Source organism: Grampus griseus, assembly GCF_964374135.1.
Source record: "Grampus griseus genome assembly, chromosome: 2".
Taxonomy (NCBI): Eukaryota; Metazoa; Chordata; class Mammalia; order Artiodactyla; family Delphinidae; genus Grampus; species Grampus griseus.
The window spans coordinates 171,326,951-171,352,968 of record NC_139018.1 but is presented as its reverse complement, the minus strand read 5'-3'; the positions used below and the strand labels follow the sequence as shown (position 1 = coordinate 171,352,968).

Below are 26,018 nucleotides of genomic sequence, written 5' to 3'. Positions count from 1 at the left end.
GGAGGCAGAAGAGCAGCCTCAGGCGGGATCGCACAGAAACCCCGGGCCTCTGGCATCTCTACCTCACGCTTCTGCTTCTGCCTCACTTCCGCCGTCTGTGTTTAGGGCTAACGCCTTCCAGGAGTGTTGCGCGGGTGAGACTCGTAAAGGGAAGGCTTGCGATTCTTGGATGAAAAGGCCTGTTGTGACAAGCTCTTCTCTCTCCACCCACGGCCCCAGCTTTGCTCTGAGTCTGCAAGACCCGTTGGGGGCATCAGAAGCTGAAGCTGGAGCCCAAGAGAGAGTCCTCTCCTCCCCTCAGATTCCCGGGATGCCCACTCAGATTCAGAGCTGATGCACGGAATCCTCCAGTAGATCGTCCTTAACATTCAAGCGGAAACCACAGACATCTTAAGTTTTAACCTTTTGGCACTTGAAAACCATAAATTTCTCTGAGACTCTTAAGAATCTGATTTAACAACAACAAAAAAAAACTAGGAGGAACTAGATGAGATATATTAAATCTGCTGAGTATATCAGGGCTAATTTTTTTTAATAAATCTATTTTATTTTATTTTTTAAATTTTTGGCTGCGTTGAGTCTTCGTTGCTGCGCGCGGGCTTTCTCTAGTTGCGGCGAGCAGGGGCTGCTCTTCCCTGCGGTGCGCGGACTTCTCATTGCGGTGGCTTCTCTTGTTGCGGAGCACAGGCTCTAGGCACGCGGGCTCAGTAGTTGCCGCTCACGGGCTCTAGAACGCAGGCTCAGTAGTTGTGGCACATGGGCTCAGCCGCTCCGCGGCATGTGGGATCTTCCCGGACCAGGGCTTGAACCTGTGTCCCCCGCATTGGCAGGTGGATTCTTAACCACTGCGCCACCATGGAAGTCCCAAAGGTATTTTTTTTTAATCCTCCATTCCTTTTTGGAATATGTTTTTCCCCAAAACTCAGAAACATGAAAGTGAAACTAAAGGAAGATTGGAATCCGTAGGCCCTTGTACTCTTGAGCTCTCCTAGATGTTTTTCTCCATTATTTTCTTGACAGTTGTTGGGCTTATTCCCAAGTACCACTTTGTTTCTTTGCACGCAAAAGCCTGGCTCCTCCTCTACTGCCAGCCTCTCCTTACTGCTAGTCAGTAGTTTACATATTGCAATCAGGAATGGAGGGAAAGCACAGATCAACTGGATATGCCGTGTTCCAGGGATGGTGGGGTTTGGCACTTGAGAGAGAGCCCAGCTTAGGTGAGGGAATTCGGCTTTGCTGGGGAAACGGCAAAAGGCAATGACTAGAATTGACTTGTAGGTGCTGCTTCCTGAGGTCCACCTGGCGAGAGCCTCAGGGCTGAAGCGCCGCGTGGATGCGTCCACCCGTAGGTAGGTGGATGTTTTCTGGTTTTGATTCCTAAGGTTATTTTTTTTTAAATCTCTTTGCTGTGGAAGTAGAACTTAACCTCACAGAAAATCCACGGACAGGGACGAGAGGCAAGTCGTACAGCGCTGTCTAGAATCTCAGGCGTCATGCTGCAATCTAACCCGAACGTAGGAGGAACCTTGGAGATGTGAGGTTTCATTTAACATGATTTTGCTTAAGGGTAAATGAGTTCATTTAAGCGAAGTGCTATACAAGTTTCATATGTAAAGCGTGCAGGTTCCATTCAGATGCCCAACTGTGACCAGGTTGAAGCCATTGCTCGTGGTGTTTGATCTAAACAGGTTCTTGTGCCTTCTGATTGAGTGTCCATTCAGGGAGCGAGGTAGGGGGTGGGTGGCAGCATACACTGCCTGTCCAGGGAGACACAGATTACCCAGTCAACGGATTAGTTCCAAAGCCTTCTGCATCCTGATTCAGTGCTATCTGCCACGCACTCTGCCATCTGTAGGCTAGCACCTAAAGAGCCATCTCGCTTTCCATCGGCCTGACCGTGAGTCACCTGCCATGGTCACATCATCCAGTCACCTGGGCTGAGAGAAACTGAGAGGGGAAGATGGCCCCGGGAGCAGGGAGTCCAAATTAATAGCCACAAAGAGGAAGAGGAAGAGGACGAGTAATAATACCTCTAGATATGCTCTTACCATCTGTCCGCATCTGAAAAACAAAAGAAAGACAAAGAAGAGGCTTCCCTGTTGAGACTCTAGTATTCCAGTTCTGTGACACTGGCTCTGTATTTGTAACATCATTTATATCTAGAACCACAGGACAGATGTGCACCCCTGCATGGTGTCTTTTGTTCAGACTCAAATGAGCACATACAGAAAACGCCACAGAAGCTTCCCGTGGAAATGCTGTTGTATAGGGTGTGCTACCTGAGTTTGGCTATTATGATCACTAGCTTAATAACTTAAAAGGTCATTAACGCTGAGCCTTTCCTCAAGGAACCACGTGTGGCCAGGAAAACACCTATCTTTCCATAATAAAAATCCATTCTGATGTTTAATTTGTCCAAAGGAAAGGAAGAAAACCCCAGTGTTTTTATAATGTTCATTTTAACTTAATTCTCTCTCGTAGGCTGTTCCTGTGTTCAGCTAGTTATTACTAATATCAAACGATGGTTAATATTCAGTAAAACCCACTGTACTGTAGAGGAGTTTAATGGCAACCCCTGGTCACACAGTACTTTGAAAGAGAATCTCCCCAGGAGGCAAACGGACTGGGCTCCCAAGCTGGCACCATGATGCATTCACTGCTCACCCTTTCAGCCTCAAAACCCCTGCAGAAACTGGGGAAAACACATAAGAAACTGATGTAGGACCAGAATTTTGTAACAGAGGATAACTGCCCCTAAAGAGTAGAAGACTTGCCTTGGCCTTCACATTTTTTTCCAGTGGACAGCTCTAAATGGAAAGCATGTCTGTCATCGCTTGATGAGTACGGAATTGAGGAATGAATCAGGACATGTTCCTTGGCTAAGACACTCTTTCAGTCCACCAGTAAATGTTTATTAGGTGACTCGTGTGTGGCAGGCACTGGAGGAACAAAAGGATTAAGACAGTCCCTGCTTCAGAGGCGCTAATGATCTAGCTGGGAGGATACTTGCGTAGTTGGATATTTCAGTACATTCTAGTAAGTACAGTGATGTATGTTTTCATTCAGTCAGTCAACAAACGTTCATCATGTGCCCACGGCATGCCGGTCGGAGAGGATACTCAAGAAGACAGACAAGGTTCCTGCTCTCTCGGAGTTCATCTTCCATTCAGGGAGGTGGCAAACAACAAGTAATCAAAATAATTTTATGTGACTGTGGGTGGGAAGGAAGTGAATATGGTTAAAGAGAGAGAATGTGGGCAAAAAAGACCTCTGTTAGGAACTGACGTTTGAAGTAGACCAGAGTGATGCATCAGTCAGGACTCAGCATTCCTTGGATTGCAAGAAACAGGAAGCGTAAGAGGAATGGAGATGATTTATTTTATGCTTCTAATAATCCAGCAGTACAGTAGACTTCAGGCATGGCATGATCAAGGGCTCAATGTCACTGGACTCCATTTCTCTCCACCTTTCAGTTCTGCTTCGTCTGCTGGTTTGTGTTCCAGGCAGGCTCTCTTCACAGAGCTCACCATGGCTGGCAGCAGACCTGGGCTCCCAATTCAACTGAAACAGAAAAGAAAGGACTTTTCTTCCCAGCAGTGTGCGCTGAGGTCCTAGGTCTTTCTCTGGTTGGCGCAGGTTGGCTACAGGCTCATGTATGAACCAGTTTCCGCACCGAGAGTAAAGGGAGAGGTTTGAGACTGAGTTGTTTCGACACCAAAGTTGGGACAGCATAGCCATTCACATCCAAGATATTGAAGCTGTCTCTGTCCATTCCCTCACCTGTGAAATGGGGATAGGAAGAGTGCCTACCTCAGGGAGAGCTGGAGAAGAACGTTCAGGCAGAGGGAGTAGCAAGTACAAACCTCAGAAGTGGGCAGGGGCCTGATTTGTTTGTCTATGTGCTGGAGATTGGGAACATGGAGGGTAGTGGCCGAAGAACGGAGAGAACTGGCCGGCGGCTGGACCGTGCCGGAGCGGGCCAGCCTTTGAAGGGTTGTGGTGGCGTCACGTTTATTTTCTCTGCTTCCACTTAGAGACGGCGTCCTATCGGGGCGTCCACAGAACTCCCAGCTGGGTCCTCACCGCCTTTCTCTGGGTAGTGCATAGGTGCCCACTGCTGGCATCTACCCCACTGTTCGAGTCGCTGATCAAAACCACGCTCTTCTGATGGGCAGGGTCTCCAGCTTGGCTTCCAGCCAAGTCCGGCTGGCCTGAGTTGTGCTGGCGTTATTTGGGGCAACTTCCCATGTTTCTGCTTTGGTTCATTTTGTGTTGACGCGATCATTTAACACCTGGAGGGCGATCTTACTGTCCTTAAATTCAGGTTTTCGGGTGGTGCTGCACTCTCGCCCTGACCGTCCTGTCTCTCCAGCCAAGTCCGTATTGGCAGGATACGAAATTTAAAGTGGGTTGTATGCAATGGACAAAAGCAATAATTTGTGATTTCTGCAGTATTAACATCCAGCTGTCCATGTTAACGAATCCATTAGATAATTACTGTTCAGCTTGTGAGAGCCAGATTCAGGTTAGTGAATTTTAATCATTGTGTTTTCTTAGGAATAATTTTTGGAGGGATTAAATGCACATATAGAAATATTTTCTCCCTTCCTTGTCTCTATAAGTAGGTTTGTATATCTGTGTGTATGCTACAAACACATAGACACATACATGTTTGGATGTCTCTTTTTCAATCTCCACACATACTATATCCCAAAATAATTCTTGTCATAAAAAATATTCCCCAATACTCCATGTCTGAAGTCTATTAAGGAAGTAGCTTGTTTAGAAAACTTACCAATGCCCTTCCTCTTGTTTCCTTTGCTTTTTAGTTTATTCTGTAAATTGCAACATTTAGCACTTTGCAGTTTAATTTAAAAGGATTACCTATTCTCTTAAATGCTTAAGCAGGGAAGCGAGTTGCAGTCATTGATTTTTCTCTGCATGTATTCTGTGAAAGCTGTATTTGCTCCTTCCCCAGGGAGCGTACCCCCTGAACTGCGTGCTTGCTGGTGACAGCTCAGACCTCTGATACATAACCGAAGACCTTGCCTAATATCCTTGCTCCTGCTCGGGGAATTTTTATTAAGTAAAAGCATCATTAGAGTAGACAGGATGATGAAGTTTAATGAGCATCTTTTGTGCATGAGATTGTTAGTTTTGCTCTGCCAGAATCCTGCTTTCTCCCCTCCGTGGGGCAGAGAGCGAGTCTAGAACGTATGGGGTATTTTTAAAATCTGCCTTACATTTTTGTATAGCTTAGTATCTGTCCTAAGCCAGCTACAGATTCCTTTTGACTGTCTATACAGATGCTGTTTACCACATGTATGTGGATAATTTCTTCTTAACACTGTGTGTTGGGGACAGAGAACGGTGACGGTTATAATGGAGGCGAATGTAAAAGACACATCCTGGTGTTAGTGAATTTCACGGAACCACCTCTTGGAGGTCTGATCTCAAAAAATCACTGCCTTTTGAATTAATGAGACTGCTCATGGGAATATGGTAACTGTTCTTTTTTTTTTTTTTTCTTTAAGACTCAGCAATTTATGTGCTAAGGTTCTGTCACCAGCCCCTCAGAAGCTGCTAGATGGGATAAATAAAGATACTGCAAATGCTTATTAATAATCTAGGCTTCACACTTTGTCCACAGATTCATTTGAGGAGATTTTAAATTTAGCATCCTACCATAAGATTACAGATTAGACACAAAGTGATTTCTCTCCGTTATTGTCACCGGCCATATACTTAGATTTTTCAAATTGGTTCTTTTCTTGGTCTGTATAAGGACTTTCCATGGAAACACCCAAAACAACAGGAGGGAGGCATATGACATGAGCAAATGACTTAAGAACAGCATATTGCACCTCTCATATACCTGGCATTCTGAAACATAATATTTACATAGCACACAATGTGTTTCCAGCAGCTGCCTTGAGTATGTAGAATACAAAAGAAGTGAAGTCCGCAAGTCCCCGCCCTCAGGAAAATGGTAGGCTGTTGAAGAGGACGGAACTGAGAAATCCAGAAAGATGGGAGACAAGATAACTTCGAGCCTAAAGAGTTTGAACTTCGGAGCTGTTGCCTGGGTTTGATCCAGACCTTTTGCTAAGCCTCAGTTCCTTCATTTGCAAAGATAATAAGATAATAAGATAAATCCAACTACCTTGGCTTGTTGTGACAGTGAACGCTGATTGCATGGTTACTATTCACCAGGTGCCCTGATCCAGGTGCTCTACTGGTACTTGGAAATAACAGCCGAGAGCAGAAATCACTTTGTATCTTATGAAGAACTTAATGACGAAATCCCAATAAACCCTCTAGTATTTGGCGAAGGCGGAAATTGGACCGGGGCGGGCGGCAGGTCAGAGAGAGCTGTGAAAGGCCGAAAGATGTGGCTGCGATCTGAGCTACAGAGAGGGTGGAGGCTAGGCGTTTCAGGCAGTAGCAACACAGACCAGCAAAACACAGAGACCGGAGGGATCCTGGCTGACGGGAAAGACTAATCCCAGGCCTTAGATTGATTTAGTGTTAAAAAATTTCGCAGATCGCCTGCAAGGTAGACGGTATACAGATATGACCGTTTTCCAGTGAAGATAACAGAGGTTCTGGAAAGCTATGGGACTCTAAGTTTACTTAGCTAATAGGTGGCAAAACTCACACTCTGCCCACGTTTCCTACAGTCCACGCGGCCTTCCTCCAGACCAGCCTTTCTGCGCTTGGATGGTGAGCGAACAGGGGGAGATGAAGGTGGGTTAGTTAGGCGTTACACGGCATGTTCTGTGGTTGCTCTCTGATCCAGTGGGTAGCGGACGCTGTTTTCCATGCGTAAACCGAGGAGAGAGAATTCCGTCAGTCACGTGTAGGACGCATTGGAGGAAGGAAGGAATCGGTATCAAGGAGACCAAGAAGAGGGAATTCCCTGGCATTCCAGTGGTTGGCACTTGGCACTGTCACTGCCGGGCCCGGTGTTCGATCCCTGGTTGGGGAAGTGAGATCCCACAATCCCCCAAGCCACACGGTGCGGCCGGAAAAAAAAAAAAAAAAAAAGACCAAGAAGGGACCTGTTATAATAATCTAATGGCCATGTGGTATAGGCCTATTTTAGGGTAGAAGAAAAAGAATGAATAAAATCATAAGATGATGGAAAAAAGAGCAAGTACCGTAAAGCAGCTTGTTAATCCACTGAGTCACAAACCTTTTGAGAAGCTGATGAAAGCTGTGTTCGCCTCCTGCTGAAAAATGCACATACAGCTTTGCTTGGAGCTCAGATCCTACCATGGCCCCGGACTGAGACTGAAGAAAGAGGCAGGTGCCAAAAAGACTTCATCTTGTTGATCCTGGAGGTCTGGAGACTTCAGAGGGACAGACCTGAGGAACTGGGCTAGGGAACTATTGCATGCATTTGGTTGGCTACAATAGCGAAATGTCCTAGTGGGAATTAGGCATAGCAGGGGTTGAAGATGGTGGTGACTTGGAGGGCTCCTATTCAGAGATGATCACGGAAGCTACAAAATCAGATGCTCTTTCTAGGGAAGAGGATAGAGAGAGCTAAAAGCAAAACCCACAAGGGCTGCAGAATTGTTTGGAGAAAGAATAAGTACCAAGATAGTGCATTGGAGCCAAGGGAGGAGGTTTTTCAAGAAGGAAAGCCATGGTCCCCAGTGGTCTTCATTACTGCAGCCATGAAGAGGTGTGAAGGTCTGCAAGAGACCCTTGGATCCAACAGAAACAGTAAGACTCAAATGGATTTTTTTTCCCCAAAATGCAGATGGCCGTATTAAATAAAATGCACCTATCAGCAGTAGAAAAGCGTACATATCATACTAGTCAATATAGTGTTTGTTGAGAAATTCGCTCTGATTCTGGTGGGCTGGAATTGTTTGCTGTACCATCTCAGGTGTCATCAGGCAGGGTGTTGAGTTGCGTGGAGTTTCAGGGGGCCAGTGCACAGGCAGCTTGGATAGGATGCCTCTCAAATGACCAGTCTGGTGACCTCTGCCGTCCGTGGCATCATTTCATGATGATTTCTCCAGAGCTGGTCTTTGGCTGGGATTCTGCAGATGGCAGCTCAGGGCAGGGCCCGCTCCCACAGGGACGAGAACGAGAGCCCTTGTGAGCCGAGTGATGGTGCCTCTTTCCTCTCCCACAGCACAGAGCATCTGCAGGTATCTCACCTTGGAGGAATCCCTTCAGCAACAGAAGCCTGTTCATCAGGCACCTGAGCGTAATTGATCCTGTCCTGTCACTTTAGATGGTTCTCTGTTCATTTTTCTGCCCTCCTCGAACATCTCCCAGTTATCCTCTATAGACCTCAGATTTCAGGGGACAGAAGATTTTCCAAGACCCTGTGCCACAGCTTCCCTCCATATACTGAGTGGATCACTTGACCCACCAGCGGCTGTGGCCTATCAGTGACCGTGAGCCGGGTTCCTCTGTCAGTGCTCTCAAGCCGGCATGGTCAGATTTCAGTGCCCACCAGAAACCTCCCCGAGAAAGGATCTCCCCACAGGCTCATGGGGGCAAAGTCGATCCCAGCTGTGCTCTGTGCATGCGCAGAGCCAGGGTCTGAGAAGCAGGCGGAACTGGCCAGCATCGCCTGAGCCGCGGGCCTTCGTGAGGGGCTGAAGGAGCAGCTGCTGCCCTGGAACACTTGCTCTGAAACCCCTGCTCTGAGCCTGCGCACACAGGACCTTGTCCATGTCTGATTACTCTCCCTCCACAAGCCCTGCAAGGTAGCAGTGTCCATCATTTTGCAGAGGAGGACATCAGACTGTGACAGAAGTTAGTCACCTTCTCAATGTCACATGTCCTTTGGGGCAGACAGGGTGCAGGAATGCAGAGGAGAGTGAAGCCCCAGGTCTGTTCTCCAGAATCCCCTGTGCAGGACGCCAGGGCTCCTGTAGGGCGGGATGGGTACTGTCTGAGCAGAGCACTGAGGGGATGTGCTCATCCAGAAAGCACCTTGTGCCACGGTCTGGAGGGTAGTTGGGACTCTTCCAAGGTCGAAGAGGTGGAAGGTACGTCATGAGAGGAGAGTATGGGTGATCACAGGGACGGAAATCCATCCTAAAGGCTGTGGGCTGTATTGATCTATCCAACCAGATGCATACAATAGTTCCTAAAGGCTGTGGGCTGTATTGATCTGTCCTGTTTTCCACTTTCTCTATCTTATGATGCTTTGGCATCTTGGGGGTCTTGCTGCCTGGGGAGACTCCCAAGCTAGCTCATCCCTAGAGGAGCAAACAACTCATCTGTTAGCGCATCTTTTCGTATCCAAGCCAACCAACCCCGAACCCCTATCCTAACTACCTCTTTTCTCTGACTCACATGCACCAAGCCAGTATTCCCCATGACCCAGAGCCAGGTACTGGATAACTAGAGATCACCTCTTTAGCCCTGGGCTCTGAAATTTTAATCACATCATTCACTTCTAAACTCACTCGTACCCTGCCTCACCCCTTCCTTTTTGTGAAACCACTATAAAGGCTCTGGGCTTTGCTCTCCTGAGCACCTCTGTCTCCTAACCAGCCCTTGTGCTTCCCCGTGTGGCCCTGCACACAGCTGCATGTAACAAAACACTTTCAAAGGCACAGACCTCTCCGTCTCCTCCCTGTCACCTCTATGAATTAAATCCTGGGGACATCTCAAGCATGGGCCATGACTCTTAGCTTCAGAGTATGGAGAGAGCCAGTCCCTTCCTGTCTCATTGTGGCAGAGAGGGGACAGTTGGCCTGCCCATTTCCTCTCCCTCTAGTGGAAACAGCACCCGTTTTTCCTTGGGGACACTCCTTTGCGCCCTCTCTGCAACTTAGTTTTTAACTTTTCCTTCTTTTCAGTGAATTATTACCCCAGAATTTTTTTTTTTTCCCCCTGCTGAAATTAAGCAAACTCCTCACAGACAGCCTCAGAGAGGCTCACTTACTGTATCGGTTCCCTATTGCTACTGTTAACAAATGACTGTGATCGGTTTTTGTTTTTTTTTTAACATTTTATATTGGGGTATAGCCAATTGACAATGTTGTGATAACAAATTACCATGATATTAGAGGCCCAAACCATAACCAGTGTACTATGTTACAGTCCCGGGTGTCGAAGCCTGCAATTTAGGCGTCAGCAGGGTTTTGCCCTTCCAGAGGCTCCAGGGGAGAACGCGTTTCCTTGCCTTCCTAGGGTCTAGAGTCTGCCTGCATTCCTTTCTCCACGTCAAAGCCGGCAGCTGAGCCTGTTCAGATCTCTGACTCTGGCCTTCCAGCCCCCCTCTTAAAAGGACCCTTGGGATTACTTTGGGCCCACCCAGATAATCCAGAATAATCTCTCCATTGCAAGATCCTTAACTTAACCAGCTCTGCAAAGTCCCTTTTGCAATATAAGGTAACACAGTCACAGGTTTCAGGGATTTAGGATGTGGACATTTTGGGGGGCCATTATTCTGCCTGCTACACTTACTTAATTGCCTGGAGGCCCCGTGGCTAATAGCTGGTGGAACCCAAGACTGGGGACCCTGAGATGCTTGTCCTTACTGCTCTTCCAGAGCCACGTCTCCAGGTAGGAATGGCCGCTCATGTATCCAATCTACAGATGAGAGTCAAGTGCCGGCCACACAGCTGGAGGAGGGAAAGCGTCCCGCAGCGCAGGGCACAGTCATCCCGGCTTTGCTGGTGACTCACAGAAGAAGTGGGGCAATGCATTTAGCTCTGCCTTAGGTGCCCTCTTCAAAGAGGATTCGAACCTTTCTTCCAGAGATGCTTGGGGATTTGGCGTCGATAAAAAAATACTGTATTCTTTTTCAGAGGAAAAAGCCCTAGAGAAGTAAAGTAATCATATAATTATCTTCTTTTAATCACTCTGACTATAACCCCACATCAGTCTTGTTTTTCCACAAGCCCTCGTGGGCCACGTCCAATAGTCCTGTCCTGGTGCCAGGCTCATTTCAGCACCATGGCCACCCTGTGAGAAAACGCATCATCTTTTAACAGATGAAGAAACTGAGGCACGGTGGGGTGAGGCTTGCTAATCATTTGCCCAGAACGAACGGTTCGTAAAGTGGCAAAACGAGGATTTTAAGCATCAAGTTCAGGACTGCTATCTCCCGTCCGGCCCTTTGTAGCGAGTGGCTTGCTGTGTAGCCCCAGGAAGGCCGGGCACGCAGTGGGGTTTGAGTCCGAAAAGGCAGGCGTTGAAACGTTGGAACATTCCAGTTCCTTCCTGAAAAGAGGAGCCTTGCTGAGTCCCGAGCAGCTTCTGCACCGCCTTCTGAAATGACTCTGCTGGGTTACCGCCGTCAGGGCCCCGCGACACTGCCACCCTCTCTGGGAAGGCTTCCGTGCCTGCGTGTTCAGGATGTGGTCCCCAGCAGGCCTGCATCACGTCTTTCGTCTCTTCTCCCTCCTCTGACCCCTTTATTTCTTTTGATATCACTTTCCCAGCACCTGAGTCTTGCCGGGTTTCCAAATTCGTGAGCGAAGGAGTTGTGTTTCTGCAGATTTTTGTAATCCTTAACATCTGATGCTGTCTGCGAGTAAAACTGTGTATACTTCTTTCCTTTATGGGGATAAGAGTTTGGAAAATAGAGGAGAGACACGTGAAGCTGTAAGGAAGCAGTACCATGGGAGCAGGTTCTGAGACCATAGGTGCCCGTGTGAATGCACAGAACAGGGTAGTCAGACCTTGGCTTCGTGCCAGGCGGGCGGAGCTTGGAGCACATCCCACTGGAGCGCTAAGCCCCTGCTCTGGAGGAAAGCGGCATCCTAGGCGGAGACGGGCAGACGCCATGAGAGGATACGCTTGTCTCAGAGGGTGTGTTGATAAAGGTGAGGAATGTAAGGGCCAGCTCCACTTTGGCTCAGGGTTTCCTCTCCCTGTTGGCGTATCTGGGAGACACGCTGGAGGGGCAGGGGAAGTGGTGCACGGGTTGGAGCCTCCCACGTAATGCAAGGTATTCTTCCTGTCTCAGGATCCTTAGTCTCACCTCTGCAGAGTCCCCTTTGCCCTGTAAGGTGACAATAACGAGTTCCGGGGGTATTAGGACAGGGACATCATTGGGGGTTGGAGTGGCAACAGTGGTGAAGCCGGACTGGCTGAACCTTCCTTTCTGCCTAAACCAATGTTTCTTTCCCTGGATCCAGGAACCCCAGGTGTCCAGGGCACAGAACCAGCCGCTCTTTTTAAAGTCTAGGGGAGGGGGTCCTGTGTTGGTTTGAAGCTCCGTTTTCCTGGGTGGCAGGTTCTCCTGGGGAGGAAGATGTTTCTGCTCAGGGGTGCCGGGGAGGACTGGGCCTGCGTCTCCATTCAATTAGCCAGAAGTCCTCTAAGGGAACTTCTACAGACTTTGAACGCTGACTTGCAAGTGCTGATATGACCCATCTAGGACATGTGGTACCTCCTTCACCCTCCCCTTTACCCGGAGAATGTTCCTAGCACCTGGCTGGACTTAACATTCTTCAGCTCGTAGCTCTGTCTGCTGCCACGTCCTGCATTCTAAACTCCTTGGGAGCAGAAACCCATCTTCGTGACCACTGTCGGTAGATGCTGCTTGTTACTGCTTCTGAGGAGATGCTTGGAAGCCTCTGGAGAAGATAGACTACGTCTGACCTGTCAAAACCCAGTGTCCAGCTTTCCCTAAGCGTCCAGTCAGTTGGACAGCTCCGAGCACCAGGTCCCTCCCTCGGCCTGTCAACCACAGCGTCGGTGTCATCAAGAGCATCAGTATATGCCCAGTGCAGGAGAGGGTGTCGATTCCCTGCATGGATCCTAGAACACGGGACACCTTGTACAGGAAGGTCAGTCTTTGTGTCCGCCCTGTTCAGTTAGCATAAGGCAGTTGCACCAAGTGGGGTCAGACACTGCCTTCCCTCTGGAAGCACTGAGACACCCACCTGCCTCTCTCAGCGGCACAGTTATATCAATAAGGGGAGTTAGGGTTGAGCTGTATTTATCTTAGGGTGGCTTTTAATTTCGTTTAATCAGAGTTACTCATAAATTACTGATTAATTACTACCTGCTGTTGGGTTCCAGCCCCTCAGCCGCGGAGCTCACTCTGCTCTGCGAGGGATGCCATGGCTGTAATCGTAGGCTACTTTGTCAACATTTAATCAGCGGCACTTATTAACATGGCATTGATGGGTGGTCGCCATCCCAGCGCCATCCGTCACGGGTGAGCAGCTAGCGAGGGCTCAGACACCATCGCTCTCTGTCACGTCACCCGGCCCTGGGGTTCTCGGGCCGGAATGCTGTTCCCTTTGCACTAAGTGGACACTCCATCTTTTCAGTTCGGCCCAATTTCTGTCACTGTCGACTTCAGCACTCGTGGCCCGTGGAGCTGCAGTCCGGATCGGCCAGGCTAGGCGTCATGGTCCCCCTAGTCCTGGCTCTCTCTTCCTTTGCTGATTTCACACTTAGCCCAGGGAGTGTAGGATTCCAAGAGACTTGTCCAGAATTGGACTTCATGGCATGGTGGGGAGAGAGAGAGAGAATGTGTGTGTGTGTGTGTGTGTAAGACAGTTTATAGTTCTTAAATCCAGCATATGACCCAGAGAAAACAGAAATGACCTTGTGGTGTTCTTTGGCTTCCTGAATATTCCTAGAGATGAATCTGTTGATGAAAACGCTGCCATAGAAGCATATCTTGTGTTCACAAGGTAGATCTCACGGTGTCCCCTCCTCTCTCTTTTCAGCCTCTACGGCAGACACATGCAGGCAAACCCAGAACCGCCGAAGAAAAATAATGACAAATCGAAAAAGATCAGCCGGAAACCCCTGACAGCCAAGAACAAATAAGGGGTTGGCATGGGCTGGACTCCTGATGACTTCTCTCCTTATTACTTCGGTTCTCTCTTTTTCTATCTCACAAATGAATACTGTGTGTGTTTGTTTTGCTTTTTCTCTTTCTAGCGCTTACCACCTTACCTTTTAAATTCTTTTGGTGGGTGGTAGATTTTTCATAAGTTCTTCAAACCATTTCCATTTGTTTCCTTGAAATTGCCAAAGGCAGGCTTAGTTCAGCTGCAAATTCCATATGAGACACAGCTTTCAGCTCCTTGAATAGATGTTCACAGAGTTGCTTATTATGAAAAGAATAATTAAAATCATGTAATCATTTAAATGCTACAGTTAACACTGTTTATTCACAGAACTCATTATTTTTGCTTTATTAACAGTTTTCCTTCACCGCCGAGATTTTATGTCAACTTCCAATGATTTTAATAAAATCTTGACTTCGTGTCACATGTTGCTTCTTGAATAAAAAAAAATCTGATCTTGGGTATACCCATTTTTGTTTACTTTTCTCCCCCAAATGATCTTATCTACTTTTATTGGTTGTCGATGATAAACTCTGAAACTTTCCATGAAAGAAATGCAGCATTAAATCAGAGTTAGTTTCTTCTCACATCGATTTGTCAGTTTTTTTTTTTTTCCTTTGAGGACTGTTTCTAAATTAGGAAGGAGCAGAAAAACAAATCTCTTGGAGATTTTGCCAAAAGATTTTGGAAAGCAGCATTGCTTAGCTGAAGGAATGGTGACTTCTGCCAGTGGCTGGTCGACAAGAGCTGTGAAACAGAGAGAGAAAAATACTCAAGTGTGTTTCTTGTCACTGCAGAAAATCTGCTCATATCAGAGCATCCTCCTAAGTGACTGTGATGATGCCAAAGAAGTTGTGTAAATGTGCACACTCTATACCACACCCAGTGTAGAAACTGCAGCGGCAGAATCATTAAACAAGTAATTGTTTACCTCTGTGGTAGGCAGCTTTGCTCTTATCTACAGTAATGTGTATGTCAGTGGAAACACATCCAAGCAGAATGTTTGCGCTAAAGGGACTGCCAACCCTGGAATGTCTTAAAAGGTGTGTGAAGATGTAACATTGTCTCAGGTGGATCGTCTGTATCTACCCCTGCATCTTCTTTTCTCCATCTCACAGCTGAAACCCTGAGACCAAGACCACTGGAACAGAGAAAAAACCAGAATCAAAACACAGCCAAAAATCCTGAGTTACTTAGGAAATGGATGCGTTCGAATCACAGAAATCACTACTGAAGGTCTATACTTCTTGTTTCTGGATAACTTCCTGATAAAACATTCACCATGGGAAGAAGAATTCCCAGGTGCCATCACCTGTTTGGGGATTTCGTTGATGTAATTTTTCTAGCTGCAATCTTTGCCTCAGCCTGACTTTTGTTAAATTTTTTTTAGCTTGTGAAATTAACAGGAGGAAGAACAATACCTCCACTATTGGTGATTGGAAAGACTTCATCTAAAATTAAACTAGCAACAAAGCCTTAGTAAAACTACCACAATATAGTCTTTTGAATAATTTTTTTTAAAAGATGAACACTCTAGATAGACATATGGGCAATGCACGAAAATTCACCGGGAGGAAATATCCCCAAGAACCATGGAAAAAAAAAAAGTCCAGCCTTACTAGTAGCCAGAAAGATATAAATCAAAGCAAAAATAAGACAGCTGTAACAATAAGAAATGTGCATATATTTTTTAAGCTCGTGTTAAGTGCTATAGAGGGAGTAATATGAGATAAACATTCTTATACGCTGCTATTGGGAATATTAAATTTCTCTCCAGAAAGGTGGTAGGAATTTAATGATAACTAGCAAAACTTTAAGATGGGAAAGGAGGGTTAACGGTGTATCCACATGATAAACTTTTATGAAGACATTAAAAATTATTGAACGATATCTAGGGGCAAAGGGAGATAATCATATCCAGTTAAGTAAAAAAAAGTCACACTTAAAAAACTATATGAGTGGTCCCAATTGTGGAAGAAGGAAATTGTGTTTATAATATGTATACACAGAAAAATGGAAATGGACTTGGATTTTATGGCTGATAAATTATTTCTGTATGGTAGGTTAAAAATTTTTTAATTCCTTTTTATACTTATTCTGTACTTTAAATTCTCTGTAATCAGCATGTATATTTTTATAATCAGAAAATATTGAATGTATATCTTTTCAAAACAGAATTGGTATATTATGCAGTCCAGAAAATATCATATATGTAAGTGCAAGGCGTAATGTAAAATCTCAAGGGGGTTTTCTGCTTTTCTTTTGTCACCAAAGTGTGTTTTCACGTCTTTTCATACAGTCTTTTTGGTTACTTGATAACTGGATTTACAAAATATCTACTTTTCAAAAGGTAGCACTTTTTTTCTCCCAGTCTTATTGTGATATAATTGACAAACACTGTATAACTTGAAGGTATACATTATAAATGACTTAAGCATGTTGTGAAGTGATGACCATGGTAAGTTTAGTTAACATCCATCATCTCGTATTAGTACCCGCAAAAAAGAAAAAAGAAAGTTTGTTTTCTTGTGATGAGACCTCTTAGCATCCATCCTCTTAACAACTTTTAAATATGCAGTACAGCAGTGTTACGTGATATCCTCAGTACTTAGTTATAACTGGCAGGTTATATCTTTTGACCACCATCGTCCAGTTCCTCCAGCCCCACTCCGTGCCTCTGGTAACTGCAAATCTGATCTCTTTTCCTATCATTTTGTTTTTTAGATTCCACAAGTAAGTGATCATACAGTATTTGTCTTTCTCTGTCTGCCTTAACTCGCTTCGCGTAATGTCCTCAAGGTCCGTCCATGTTGCCACAAACGGCAGGATTTCCCTCTTTTTATGGCTGAATAATATTCCATTTATATAAATATAACACAATTTCTTTATCCAGTCATCCTTCGACGTTGTTTCTATGTCTTGGCTGCCATGACTAATGCTGCTGTGAATGTGAGGGTGCAGATATCTCTTTAACATAGTGTTTTCATCTTTTGGATATATTCCCAGAAGTGGAATTGCTGGATCATATGGTAGTTCCAGCTTTAATTTTTGTGGAACCTCCCTAGTGTTCTCCATAGTAGCTGTACCAATTTACAGTCCCGCAGACAGTGCACAAGGGTTCCCTTTTCTCCACATCCTCGCCAGCAGTTTTTCCCTTGTCTTTTTGATGATAGCCATTCTAACCAATGTGTGCTGATTGTGGGTTTTTTTGTTTTGTTTTTTTTTGCGCGGTACGCGGGCCTCTCACTGTTGTGGCCTCTCCGTTGTGGAGCACAGGCTCCGGACGCGCAGGCTCAGCAGCCATGGCTCACGGGGCCAGCCGCTCTGCGGCACGTGGGATCCTCCCGGACTGGGGCACGAACCCGTGTCCCCTGCATCGGCAGGCGGACTCTCAACTACTGCGCCACCAGGGAAGCCCACCGATTGTGGTTTTGATTTGCATTTCCCTGCTGATATTGAGCATATTTTCGTGTACGGTTGGCCATTCATGTATCCTTGGGAAAATATCTATTCAGGTGTTTTGCCAGTTGTTTAATTGGATTATTTGTTGCTTTTGGGTTGTATGAGTTATTTATATCTTTTGGATGTTAAGCCCTTATCAGGTATATGGTTTGCGATTTTTTTTGCCCGTTCCATAGGTTGTCTTCATTTTGTTGACGGTTTCCTTTGCTGTGCAGAAGCTTTTTAGTTTTGATTTAGTGCAACTTGTTTATTTTGTTGCTTGATGCTTTAGTTGTTATATCTAAAAAATTATTGCCAAGACCTATGTCATAGAGCTATTTTCCTGTGTTTTCTCCCCAAAGTTTTAGAGTTTCTGGTCTTATATTTAAGTTTATACATTTTGAGTTAAATTTGGTCAGTGGTATAAGTTAGAGCTTATATCACTTCATTATTTTACACATGAATGTTAGTTTTCCCAGCACCATTCATTGAAGAGACTGTCTTTTCTCCACTGAGTATTCTTGGCTCCCTTGTCAAATTTTATTTGACTGTATATGCATGGGTTTCTTTCTGGACTCTTGATTCACTTCCATTGTTCAATGTGTCTGTTTTCATGCTAGTACCATACTGGTTTAATTATTGTAGCTTTATAATAAAGGTTGAAATCAGGAAATATGATGCCTCCTGCTTTGTTCTTTCTCAGGATTGCTTTGGCTATTTGGAGTCTTTCGTGGTTCCATGTAAACTTTATGATTGTTTCTCTACCTCTGTAAAAAAAAAATGTCATTGGAATCTTGATATAGATTGCTTTTAATCTATGTATGACTTTGAGTAGTATGGACATTTTAACATTAATTCTTCCAGCCCATTAACACAGGATACCTTTCCATATTTTTTTGTGTTCCTCAATTACCTTTATCAATGTCTTGTTTTCAGTGTAGAGATCTTTCACTTCCTTAGTGAAACTTATGCCTAAGTATTTTATTGTTTTTGATGCTGTTGTAAATGGGATTATTTCCTTTACTTCTTATTCAGATAATCCATTATTATTATATAGAAATTTTACTGATTTTTAAAAATATTTATTTATTTATTTTTGGCTGTGTTAGGTCTTTGTTGCTGCGCACGGGCTTTCTCTAGTTGTGGCAAGCGGGGGCTACTCTTTGTTGCGGTGCACGGGCTTCTCCTTACGGTGGCTTCTCTTGTGGAGCATGGGCTCTAGGCGCGTGGGCTTCAGTAGTTGTGGCTCACGGGCTCCAGTAGTTGTGGCTTGCGGGCTCTAGAGCGCAGGTTCAGTAGTTGTGGCGCACAGGCTTAGTTGCTCCGCGGCATGTGGGATCTTCCTGGACCAGGGCTCGAACCTGTGTCCCCTGCATTGGCAGATGGATTCTTAACCACTGCGCCACCAGGGAAGCCCTCTACTGAGTTTTGTATGTTAATTTTGTATCCTGCAGCTTTATAGAATTCATTGATTAGATCTAACAGTTTTTGTGGAGTCTTGAGGATTTTCTCTATATAAAATCCTGTCATCTACAAAGAGACAATTCCATTTATTCCTTTACAGTTATGATGCCTTTGTTTCTTTTTCTTGCCTGATTGCTCTGGCTGAGACTTCCTGTATTATTTTGAATACATGTGGTGACACTGGGCACCCGTGTCTTGTATTTGATCTTTGAGAAAAATCTTTCAACCTTTTACGGTTGAGTATGACGTTAGCTGTGGGTTTGTCATATATGGTCTTTATTATGCTGAGATTTGTTCCTTCTGTACCTAACTTTTTAAGAGTTTTTATCATGAATGGATGTTGAATTTTGTCAGTTGTTTTTTCTGCATCTGTTGAGTTGGATCATCTGATTTTTTTCTTTCAGACTATTAGTGTCATATATGACATTTATTGATTTGTGTATGTTGAACCATTCTTGCATGTCAGAAATGAATCCCATTTGATCATGGTGAATGATCCTTTCAGTGTGCTGCTAAATGCAGTTTGCTAATATTTTATTGAGAATATTTACATCTATATTCAGCAGGGATATTGGCCTGCAGTTTCCTTTTCTTGTAGTGTCCTTTTCAGGCTTTGGTATCAGGGTAATGGTGGCCTCATAAAATGAGTTTGGGAATGTTCCCTTCTCTTGGATTTTTTGGAAGAGTTTGAAGAAGATTGGTGTTAATTCTTTTTATTATCAGTAAGTATAGTTGATTTACAGTACTTTACAACATAGTGACTCAGTATTTTTATAGCTTATACTCCATTTAAAATTATTATAAAATATTGGCTATATTCACTGTGAAGAATATACCCTTGTTGCTTATTTATTTGATACATAGTAGCTTGTATCTCTTAATCACCTACCCCTCCTTTGCCCCTCCCACCTTCCCTCTTGCCACTGGTAACCACCAGTTTGTTCTCTATATCTGTGAGTCTGTTTCTATTTTGTTATATTCATTCATTTTATTTTTTAGATACCACATGTAAGTGATAACGTACAGTATTTATCTTTCTCTGTCCAACTTATTTCACTGAGCATAACACCCTCCAGGCCCATCCATGTTGTTGCAAATGGCAGAATTTCATTATTTTCATGGTTCAGTAACATTCCATTGTGCATATATATACAACATGGTGTGAATTCTTGTTTAATTGTTTGGCAGAATTCACCAGTGAAGTCATCTAGTCCTGGGCTTTTCTTTGTTGGGAGGTTTTTGATTACTGATTCAATCTCCTTACTAGGACAGTCAGCCCTCCCTATCTGTGAGCTCCACATCTATGGATTCACCCAGCCGTGGAGCAAAACTATATTTTTTTAAATTCCAGAAAGCCCCAAAAAGCAAAACTTGAATCTGCCACATGGCAACAACTGTTTACAAAGCATTTAAATTGCATTTACAACTATCTACATAGTATTTACATTGTATTAGGTATTATACGTACTCTTGAGATGATTTAAAGTATATGGGAAGGCTGCGTAAGTTATATGCAAATACTCTGCCATTTGATATAAGGGACTAGAGCATCTGAGGATTTAGTATCTGTGTGGGGTCCTGGAATGAATTCCCCACAGATATTCGAGGACGACCAATTCTGTTCATATTTTCTGTTTCTGTGATATCCATTGTAATGTCTCATCTTTTATTTATAATTATTTTGATTTGGGTCCTCTCTTATTTCCTAAGTTAGCCTAGCTAAAGGTTTGTCAATTTTGTTTATGTTTTCAAAGAACCAACTCTTAGTTTCGTAAATTATTGTTTCCCTCCTCTCTGTTTCATTTATTTCTGCTCTAATCTTTATTATTTCCTTCCTTTTGCTAACTTTGGTTTCAGTTTGTTTTTCTTCTTCTAGTTCCGTGAGGCATAGGGTTAGATTGTTTACTTGAGATCTTTCTTGTTTCTTAATGTAGACGATTATTGCTGGGAGCCACCTGGTTAGACTGCGTTTGCTGCATTCCATAAGTTTTGGCGTGCGGTGTTTCCATTTTCATTTGTCTCAAGATACTTTTTAAAATTTTCTCTTTAATTTCTTCTTTGATCCATTAGTTGTTCAGGAGAGTGTTGTTTAATTTCCATGTGTTAATGAGTTTTCCAGTTTTCCACCTGTTACTGATTTCTAGTTTCATTGTGATCAAAGATACTTGGTATGGATTCAGTCTTTCTGAATTTGTTAACACTTGTTTTGTGGCCTAACATATGGTCTATTCTAGAAAATGTTCCATGTACCCTTGGGAAGAATCTGTATTCTGCTGTTGTTGGATAGGATGGTCTCTGTATTTCTAGGTCCATTTAGTCCATAGTTTGTTCAAATTCACTGTTTCCTTATTGAGTCTCATCTCTCCATTGTTGGGAGTGCCATATTAAAGTCCCCAGCTATTATTGTATTGCTGTTTATTTCTCTTTTCAGTTCTGTTTTTGCTTTATATTTGTAGTTGCTCTGATGTTGGGTGCCTAAATATTTACAATTATCATGTAGTCTTGAGGGATTGACCCCCCCCCCTTATCATTATATAATAGCCTGCTTTGTCTCTTTTTACCGTTTTTAGTTTAACGTCTATTTTGTGTAAGTGTAGCTACCCATGGTTTTGTGTGTGTGTTACCATCTGCATGAAATATCTTTTTCTATCCCTTTACTCTCAATCTATGTGTGTCATTAAGGCTAAAGTGAATCTCTTGTGTGCAGTGTAGTTTTTTAATCTATTCATTCTATGTCTTTTGATTAAAGAATTTAATCAGTTTACTTTTAAAGTAACTATTGATAAGTCAGGACTCATTATTCCTGTTTTGTTCATTGTTTTTCAGCTGTTTTGTAGATCCATTGCTGCTTGCTGCTTCTCCTGCTGTCTGTTGTGTGTGTGTGTGTGTGTGTGTGTGTGTGTGTTTTGATGTCTTTTGGTGTGAATATGCTTTGACATCTTTATCATGTTCATTTTCGTAATTACTACAGGGTTTTTTTTTTTTTTCGCCTTTTGGTTACCATGAGGCTTACATAAAATATTTTAAGCTTATAACACTATTTTAAACTGATAACAAATTAACTTTTATAGCATTCCTAAACTTTATACTTTTACTTCTCCTCTCCTTCACATTTTAGGTTATTGATGTTACAGTTTACATATTTTTGGATTGTGTATCCAGTAACAGATTATGGTAGTTATGTTTATTTTTACTGCATTTGCTTCCTAAGTTTTAAACAAGACTTGTGAGTGGACTATTCGCCACTACTTTCATATTACACAATTGAACTTTGGTACATTTACCATTACCTGTGAGTTTTATGCTATTGTCTTAAATTTTTATGATGTTAATTAATTAGCACCGTTTTACTTCCTCTCAAAGACTCCCTTTAGCATTTCTTGTGAAGTAGGTCTAGTGGTGATGAACTCCCTCAGCTTTTGTTTGGGAGTCTTTATCCTTCCTTCATTTGTGAAGGACAGCTTCACCAGGTATAGAATTCTTGGTTGACAGGTTTTTTTAAATTTCATTATTTTGATTTATATTATTCCATTCTCTTCTGTTCTCCAGAAACAGAAAATTTTCCATTGAGACATCTACCAATGGTCTTATATGGGTTTCCTTGTATGGAACTTTTCTCTTTTCTCTTGCTGCTTTCAGAATTATTTAATTTGGTTTTGACTTTTGACAGTTTAACTATAATGTATTTTGATGTAACCTTACTTGGATGCAGTCTGTTTGGAGTTAGGTCTCATGGATCTGAATGTTCATTTCTTTCCCCAGGTTTGGCATGTTTTCAGCCACTGTTGCTTTAAATACACTTGCTGTCCCTTTCTCTTTCTCTTGTCTTCTTGGAATTCCCATAATGTGTATATTGTTTCTTTTGATTGTGTCCCGTAAGTCTTGTAGGCTTTATTCACTCTTTTTCATTCTTTTTTCTTTTTGCTCCTCTGACTGGATAATTTCAAATGTCCTGTCTTCTAGGTCATTGATTCTTTCTTCCGCATGGTTAAGTCTGGTTTTGAAACTTTCTGTTGACTCCTTCAGTTCAGGCGTTGTATCTTTCAACCCTAGGAGTTCTGTTCAGGTTTTTCTGATGGTTTCTATTTCTTTATTGAGCTTCTCATTTTGTTCATGCATTGTATTCTTAGTTCTGTTCAGCTGTCTGAGTGTTCTTGCAGTTCACTAAACTTCTTTCAGCGGATTATTCTGAATTCTTTGACTGTTCACAGAGGGTCCGTCATTAGAGCTTTATTAGTTTCCTTTGGTGGTGTCATATCTACCTCCTTTTTTTGTGATCCTTGACTCCTTACACTGGCGTCTATGCATTTGAGTAATCCGGCTCCTCTTCTAGACTTTATGGGTTTGCTTTGGCAGGGGAAGATCTTCACCCGTCAGCTCAGTTTGGGCTTCTGGGTGTGTCTTCTCGTACTATCCTTGGACAGGTGGGGCCTGCTATTACGGTCTTTTTTGGTACGAGGCAGCTGCTGAAGCTCTGGAGATAGGGACAGGGAGCGTGTGACACTGGTTGAGAACAGATGGATAGAACTGCTGACTTGTTTTCCTGCTCAAGTTAAGCCATAGGAGGGGGTCCCTGGGAGCCTGGAGTCTCTGGTCAGGCTTACTCGTTGGTCTGGATTGGGTCCTGTACTCAGCAGTAGGCAGGGCTATGAATTATGAATAGTTCCCCTGCCCTGGCTGCACAGCAGGATGGGACCCAGAGTCTGTACGGCTCATTGTTTGGGGGGCCCAGATGAAGCCAGAGTGTACACTGAATAGCCTGGTCGGTGAGGCTACCAGGTTTGCTCCGCAGATGGAGGGAGCCACAGGCGGCGCTCGCTGCTCAGGTATCAGTAGAAGCAGGGCTGTTGAATGGGCTGCACAGCTTCCTGTGTGTTCTGGTCAGCTTCCCTGGTGAGACAGGCTGAAGACTCTATTCAGCAAAGAAGGGGCTACAGATGAGATCCGCTGACTGGGCGCCGCAAGAGAAGCAGCTCTTTAGCCAGTAAAGCTGTTCATTTGCTGTCTTAACTCAAGCCAACCCGCACCCCAAGTTCCCTGGCCGAACAGAGCCACTGGCTTGATTCTGCAAACTATTGGTTCTGCCTGTCCTTCTCTGGGCTCAAGTGCCACTGAGTCATACAGCTTCCAGGAGTTGTCCCTAGCCCTTCTGGCCAGATGGGGCCAGATGACACTCTCCACAAGGCGGGGGGACTGTGATTCAGCTCCCTGCCTGCACATGGGCCAACCAGGCTGTACGACCTGTAAAACTCATCATTTGAGGACCTGAATGAGGCAGACTGGCACCCTGCCGAGTCCCCTGGTCACGCCGTGCGCCCACCTTGGTTCTGCAGATGAGCAAAACCACAGGTTGGTACTACTGCTTGGGCTCTGCAGGTAGGAACTTTGTTTGCCAAGATCCAAGTGCTGGTTGTTGGAAGCCCCTCCCCTTGCTCGATCACAGTCACATTCCCAGTGGTGGAGCCCTGCAGATTCCTCTGAGTTCTCCATGAGGTAAGACCAGAGTGGGAACCCCCAGGAAGTGACCTACAGTGCAGGGAGAGCTGATGTCCCCCCAACTCTCTTTTCTCACTGGAGAACTGTAGGCTCAGGGAAGACCTCTTTGTGTGGTGTTGTGCTGGCCTGGGGGAGGGACACCGTGGTCAGCGTGTAGCTGCCCCTCTTATCCTTCTCATGCAGTCTGTCTTGGTCTCTGTGATGAAGGGGGTGCTTCAGCCTTACCCCCATTTTCTAGAATTTTCTCAGTGGCATCGTGTCCATGAATAGCTTTTAGTTCCTCCTGTGAGGTGGATGAAGTTGGGAACAACCTACGTCATCATCTGGGTGACATCGCCCTCTTCAAAAAGGTACCTTTACAACAAAGATAACCTAACATTTTAGCACAATGGTGAGACTGGCTGTTGCTGAGGATACCCTCCAGGCTCTAAGCCTATGCAGGAACCCATGATCTTTTTTTTAAATAAATAAATAAGTTTATTTATTTATTTAGGCTGTGTTGGGTGTTCGTTGCTGCGCACGGGCTTTCTCTAGTTGCAGCGAGCGGGGGCTACTCTTCCTTGTGGTGCGCGGGCTTCTCACTGTGGTGGCTTCTCTTGTTGTGGAGCACGGCCTCTAAGCACATGGGCTTCAGTAGTTGTGGCTCTTGGGCTCTAGAGCGCAGGCTCAGTAGTTGTGGTGCACGGGCTTAGTTGCTCCACAGCATGTGGGATCTTCCCGGACCAGGGCTCGAACCCATGTCCCCTGCATTGTCAGGTGGATTCTTAACCATTGCGCCATCAGGGAAGCCCCCGTGATCTTTTTCATTCCTTGTTTGAGGCATCTCTCCTTGGACTTAACTTTCTGTAAAGGACTGATCGCGCCCATGTGCTGGATACTTCAGAGGTCATGTGCAAAATACTTCTGTATAGATAGTTGCGTTCAGTCCTTGCCATTGCCTTGTGAGCTAGGCAGGCCAGGATTATGTACGAATTCATTGTCTAATGGTTCTTAGACCTAGCAGAGACATGTTTCTCTTCCTTTACTAGAAGTTAAATGTTCTGTTAATCATGAGTGTATTGGTTTTCTTTTCAGTTAAGGTAGAAGCAAGTAGGCAAGGTGGAATCAAGTGGAAAAAGTTGGGCTTGGGAGGGATGTTCAGGTTAAAGAGTTGTTGTTCTTTTGGGTTTTTTTGTTGGTTGGTTGGTTGTTTTTTGGGTTTTTTTTTTTTTTTAATGCCAGTGACTTGTACACTTTTTTTTTTGGCAATGCCACATGGCTTGTTGGATCTTAGTTCCCCGACCAGGGATCGAACCTGTGCCCCCTGCAGTGGAAGCACGGAGTCCTAACCACTGGACCGCCAGGGAATTTCCTGGTGTTTGTTTGTTTGTTGGGGTTTTGTGGTTCTTTTGCTTTAAGATCACAGACGCTTTGCCATTTTAGTGTGCATTTGGAATCTCTGAGAAGGTGCTGTGGTATGCAGGGGCATCTGCCCACAGAATCCCTTTTCCACTAACCACGGTACCACACTTGTAGTCTGTGGAACCCACGTTGGGATACGTTCTCCATAGGATCGAGCGGCTAGCCTGAAGTCACGTCAGTTTCGTCCGGTAGCGCTAGAAACTACTTGTAAACCATTTAGCACAGTGAATCCTCACTGTGGTAAGTTGAAATAGATACAGAACGAAAATCATACGAATCCAGAAGCAAATGAGTTGTCTCAATCGTGGTTCAAATATCAGTTGCTGGAAATATAAAGCCAAAGTTGACTCTAACTTGCTATGTTTTTACTTTACTTCCTCTCATACACTATGTACTAAATACTTGCTCATTGCAAAG

At 44.3% G+C, this 26,018-nt stretch overlaps 1 protein-coding gene across 2 annotated transcripts in view; it reads left to right on the top strand.

Moving 5' to 3' along the window:
- The window catches only part of RSU1 (Ras suppressor protein 1), a 195,484-nt gene extending 180,552 nt beyond the window's left edge, over positions 1 to 14,932 (top strand). For both annotated transcript variants that reach the window (XM_082648421.1, XM_082648422.1), the window contains exon 9: positions 13,674 to 14,932. In XM_082648421.1, the coding sequence (XP_082504547.1) occupies positions 13,674 to 13,776 (103 nt within the window). In that variant the 3' untranslated portion in view covers positions 13,777 to 14,932. The remainder of the gene's footprint in view (positions 1 to 13,673) is intronic.
- The last annotated feature ends 11,086 nt before the right edge of the window (positions 14,933 to 26,018 follow it).